At 40.2% G+C, this 5,805-nt stretch overlaps 1 protein-coding gene across 2 annotated transcripts in view; it reads right to left on the reverse strand.

The window, feature by feature from the left end:
- Positions 1-3,171: 3,171 nt before the first annotated feature.
- LOC101858094 (putative glutathione-specific gamma-glutamylcyclotransferase 2) overlaps positions 3,172-5,805 on the reverse strand; it is a 12,433-nt gene continuing 9,799 nt past the window's right edge. For both annotated transcript variants that reach the window (XM_005094760.3, XM_005094761.3), the window contains exon 4: positions 3,172-4,715. In XM_005094760.3, coding sequence (XP_005094817.1) covers positions 4,326-4,715 — 390 coding nt within the window. In that variant the 3' untranslated portion in view covers positions 3,172-4,325. The remainder of the gene's footprint in view (positions 4,716-5,805) is intronic.

Below are 5,805 nucleotides of genomic sequence, written 5' to 3' on the forward strand. Positions count from 1 at the left end.
TTAAGTGTTCTTGTGTGGACTTTTGATAATAATAATAGTATCCCAATTGGAAACAAGAACTTTGAAAAAGTGACAAAATTATATGAATATTTAGCACAAACAATAAGTATGGAGGAGGTGAACTGAGAGATACATGTGGCTTGGGGTTGGAGTTGCTTTGAAAAGTACAGGCAAATATTTAAAGATCAACACCGGAGAGACAAGTCTTCAATTTGTCTGTCCCCGTGGTTTTATGCACCCCGCATTATTTAGCTAAATTTGATAATTTTTTGCATAATTTCTTATTTTTCTTTATCTTTCTTTATCATTCTTTGATAAAATTAACAGAATCGCATAATTTCACATTTTTGGACTCGGTTTGCATAATTTCAGAATTTTTCTTGCATAAAACGACGGGGACAGATTAGTGTCTTGTCCAATCAATAAGTTATGGGTGCTATACCTGGCCAGTAATTAGAAATACTATAAGGACACGACAACACAAAGAGTAAAGGAACAGAAGTTACTGGGCATAGGAGAATACAGTGGAACTCGAATTCAACGAGATGAGATAGATTCCGCGTTTTTTTTTCTTCTTTAAAATCAATAAAATGAACTCGGATTCAACGAGCACTTAAATCTTAAATCAGCGAGCTCGGATTCAACGAGGTCGCTTCCAGGGTGAACAGCCCCCGCAGACGTGGCTTCGCTCATTTTTCTCCCAGAATGAACTTTATCTATTCCCGGAAACCATCTATTGCACCTGCATCGTGCACCACTATTCACTTAGACGATTGCATGCGACCAATCAGTGGACTTTTTTCATACCAACACATGCATTGTTGACATGCACGCATGTCAACTCTGGCGTGTGTCAGGGTCGGATGGGTGGCCTGCACACGTGTGACTGTGTGTGCGTGTTGGGGAGGGGGGGGCACTAGCGGTCAGGTCGCTGAACGTCGCAGATACAAATGCGTCAGTCTTTTTTTCCCTCTCAGCAGCTGATCATTATTACAATGATAAGCTGGCCTTGACGTTGATCTACGTAATGAATTATGCGCTGGTCTATAAAATTGAATCAAAAGTTGCCGTATGCTAGGCTCTACACAGCAACACAACTTTTTCGTAGACAATCGAGATGACACAGCTCATAATATTAATATGCAGGCATTTCAGGCACTACTTGTGACTTCTCTTTATACATTACTTGCTCAGTGCCTGTAATTATCTACACTAAACCTCGTGTTTGCTATACCGAACACTCAGATTCAACGAGATTTTAGGTCAAGCCCGGCGACCTCATTGAATCCGAGTTCCACTGTACGAGATCAAATAAATCACACAAAAATAGGAGAAAAAACAGGAATGGCAAACACCCCCAAATTTGTACTCCACCAAAAATGGAAATGGGCTGGCCACATTGGCAGAGTGAAAGACAACTGATGGATTAATAAAAGATGCACTGAATGAAAACCAAGAACAGGAAAAAGACGTTGCGTCTGCCTGTCTGTCTTACTTTTCCTCAGCACTAAATGACCATTATTATGTCAATGTGCTTCTCTTTACCCAAAAGACAGATGTAACTTCCTTCATTTTGACTGCCCGGTTTATTTATATTTAACATAACAACATATGCACTGCTTTCCACCCCTCTCAGTTTTTCATCTTTATAATAAATTAAAAAAGACTAGGTAGGCCTACTTGATAGGACTTGTTCCGAGATAAGGGCGAGTGGAAAAAAAACAACCCTACAAAAGAACAGTCACCTTCTCAGCTTCTGACCATACCAGGGTTGAGCCAGGTACTTTGGCATACCAGAAGAAACCACCGTACCATGGAATGCAGGAACCCCCCCCCCCCCCCCGATGTGCCAGCATCAACTCAGTCACCACCACCACCCTCAAATCCCTCCCTGTCTCAAGACAAAAACCAATAACAAAAGTGTGATAAGAATGAAACCCAACTCAGTTACTTGGATGAAAAAAATTTTATGATGGTGGTTTTTAGTCATTAAATACCATGGGTAAAGTATTCTACATGTTATCGTACATCAGTGTTTATCTTTCAGAGCTACTAATCACATACAATGTACATGTCTTGTGAACAACTGAAAACATCAATATATGGCACATAAGTAAGTACCCCTGAACTTCTACGAGATCTGGTTGTGAAGTTAAATGAAAATAATGCCCTTCTACTAGTACTAGACATTCACGGGCCATTTTACAAGCAGAACATGTGGTACCCCGTGGGCTCACCGGACAAAGAGGAAATTTTCCAGGACAGAGAAAAATGTTCACACTCTATTGCTGACATGGACTTCAAACTTATGCAGGTTCAATAACAATAACAAACTATGCCACCGAGGCCTGCAGAGCCCTGAGCTTCTGTCACTGGTAGGAATAACAGCAACAAAACAATACAACCTTTTTACAGATTTTGAGGAATATTTTTTAGCCATGTAAAATCAGTTGGTATTTCTCTTGCGTGAATCAGATATGTTGGGTGCAGTACTCTTAAAGTACTGATAGTACAGTGGAGTCCACTTATAACGTCTGTTATAGAGACACTTTTATAAAACCCCGTTTTTTTTCTCTTCTTTTAAATCTTTGTAAATAAAATACTGCTATAGCGCAATCAGACTAACACACGAGTCGGTTATAGCGGAATATTTCTGCTGCTGTACACACCGCACAGGCCAATTATACATAAATAATGTAAAACCTCGCCAGTAGAGAAACTTGTTGGTGAACTAGTGAAACAAAAAATGGGAGAGCCAAAATGTGTCAACAATGAAGACCGGAGCAAATGAATGGGGAGGGTGTGGCATGCGCAGACAAGCAACGCATAGCGTAATAGGCCAGCCTAGTCTAGATTATCTAGGCCTACCATGCCTCTCACTTCTCCAATGTGGGGAGGGAGAGGTCAGGGTGCTGTGATGGATGGAGCGAATGTGTGACGTGCGCAAGAAAACGAAAAGCACCAAAGAGTGTGGTGGGGTGGGGGACAACACAGCGGGCGGGTTAGCCTACAGCCCTTTCTTTCTGATCGCGTACTCCGAGCTGTCTACATCGCTAGCGCTAGAGAAAGAAATCTGATTTGATTTTTGATCAAGTATGACCTTGAGGTCATGTGGAAACAAAATCATCATCAGGGGAGATAACAAACAAAATAAAAAGAACAAACTCATAGTCGTAGATTAGGCCTACTTTATTATTTCCATTGAATTTATTACTGGATCCCTTATAACGAGAATCCTGCTTTAACCGACATTTCGCACCAGTCCCTTCCCTCTCATTATAACAGGATTCCACTGTACCTTAAAAATGATCTCCAAAAATAGCAGTAAACTAACAATGCCACATGCTTGAGTTGTTGGTTCTTTAAGTTGTCTTCATTTTATATCAATCACAAGGAACTGTGGAGCAAGCTATTAACAATTATATTGGGCAATTTAAAATCCTTTATAAGAACTCTCTGTTGCTGTTCATACTAAAAAAAACCAGACTGATTATATCATGGACATATCCACTACTCAATGTAAGACTGTCATATGTCACTTTTCAAAATGGCTTATGTCTGAGTCTTACACGAAGGTACCGGTAGTCAATATTATACATGTATATATCTTGCACAATTGCACAGGAGCCATGAAAAATTTAAAAAATCATTAAAAAAAGGTATCTTTGCTGAACGATTTTTAATGCATTCCAATGCAGTGTATCACCATTAGACAAGAGAAAGATCAGGGTTTTGCCTCACTAACACCTGTTTTACCATAAGCTATCACAGGTTTTAAAACATATGGGTAATAAATAAGACTCCACCAACTTAACGTACACATTCATGAAGGATTCGCCTCACATACCGAATATTCACTACAAAGTACAACAGATGTTGGTTTCATCTCACAAACACTTTTACCTGTTTTATAGTCTTTCAAAATAAGCACAAATCCATTGATAACCAACCACACATTCAATCCCGGAGTACAAATTTGTGCGACACATACTTTATTACTAGCCCAGAGAATAGAAATGTATGAAATTGGAGTACCATAAATTAGAGCAAAAGTGATTAGGAAAGGATCAATCAATCACCTGAAGTAAGCACCTGGAAAGAAGTCAACACCAGCCTATTCCATGAGAAATTAGTAGGGGTTGTAACAAGTATACTGACCTTCACATGATTATAAATGCTGTTAAAAAGAAAGAATATATAACAAAGTGACTGAGATTACAAAGTTCTATTGCAATAGAGGTGCACAAAAGAAATTTGGAAAATTTGCTGTAATCATCACTATCAATATGACCATATTATGAACTGGTACATTTCAAGGCAGAATTCTATGACAAACAGTGGTCTTTCCTATCTTCTTCATGTTGTAAACGTAAAAGTTCTTGCTCCAGAGAAAACAGGTGGTTGTCTTCAGCCTCTGGAGCAATGTTCCTCAAAGCCTCGGCAAGATTAAAGATGTAATCTTTATTATTGCCACTTGGGCCACAGGAGTAGAAAATCTGCTTCGCCATTTCTTCCACAGGAGCCGGCCCTATGTAAAATGGGTTGTCTTCAGTTCCAACATACAGTGTGAGGTCAAATGGTTCATCAGTATTAACTCTAGGGTAGAAGGTTACAGTTGCTTGTTTGTATCCACCTTTTTCCCTGAAGTCTAAATGACTCGTTACCGCTGGAATTTCAGAAGATGGGATCTTGTAGGCAACTCCCCACACTCTGTCCTGAGGAGCGGAACACATAAGAATAATCACATGTCATATGTGTATACTACATTAGTGACCAACTAAGTAGCTGGTAGCTGTCAAGGAACAGAAAAATAACTTACCACCACTTCATGCTATTGAATGTAATGTAAAAAATGGTGGACATTGAAGTTCTCAAAAAAAACAAATGCTGAGAATCTGTTTTCTCTTAATTTCTTATCTCAGAAGGACTAGACTTCACTGGGCTGCGCATGTCACCTTTAAAAAGTGCTGCATAGACACCCTGAAAATGTCTCTGTAGGACATCAGAATTAATCCCTTGACATGAGGATAACCTAGCTCCTAACAAACCCAGTGGGAGACCAGCGATCACATTCACAGAGGGCAGCAAATCATACAAGGCTTCATGAATTAGAAATGACGAACTCAAGAGAGAAGCCCGCAAGCTGCGTACATCCTCAAGTGGAAATTTAACTTCAAAATGTCTAGAATGCGGTAAACTCATCTCAGCTAGAATTGGTCTCATTGACCTTAGCAGAAGCCACAATTCTACTTAATCCTTCCTTTTTCTACATATGTTAACAAAACAATCTTTTGATGGCTCTTCCCTCAAGCCATCCAACCTCAAGCCATCCAAATGGCCAGTTAGTGTGTCAAACTCACCCAATAACCCTGTATCTTCAGCCTGTCCTGAGCACCATGGCTTTTTTACTTGATTTCCCATTTCAAAAACAAGTATAGAAATTTAAAACAAGTGACTTTGAAACACTACAGTAGTCTCCGCCTAAACGCACATCATACAAAAGCACGCTCCGCTCAAACGCACGCTTTCGTCATCTGACGGGCTTTTTACTATATAATTTAGACGTACAAGCGCACGGTCACTCCCTCTAAACGCACACTCCGATCCGCAAAACACGCCGACAAGTTAAGCTTGGCAAGGGGAAATTTTCACGACAACCTGCACAGCCTGCATAAGACAAGCCTAGAATTTACTAGAAAACCGGGTATTTGGTGAGGGAGCCCTTCACGCCGGACAAAGAGAGTGATGGACAGCATAGGTCTCGGTCTAGGCCTGTTCGGTTAAACGTTTGGGGGGGGGGGGGGT

Source organism: Aplysia californica, unplaced genomic scaffold, assembly GCF_000002075.1.
Source record: "Aplysia californica isolate F4 #8 unplaced genomic scaffold, AplCal3.0 scaffold00089, whole genome shotgun sequence".
In the NCBI taxonomy this organism is placed as follows: Eukaryota; Metazoa; Mollusca; class Gastropoda; order Aplysiida; family Aplysiidae; genus Aplysia; species Aplysia californica.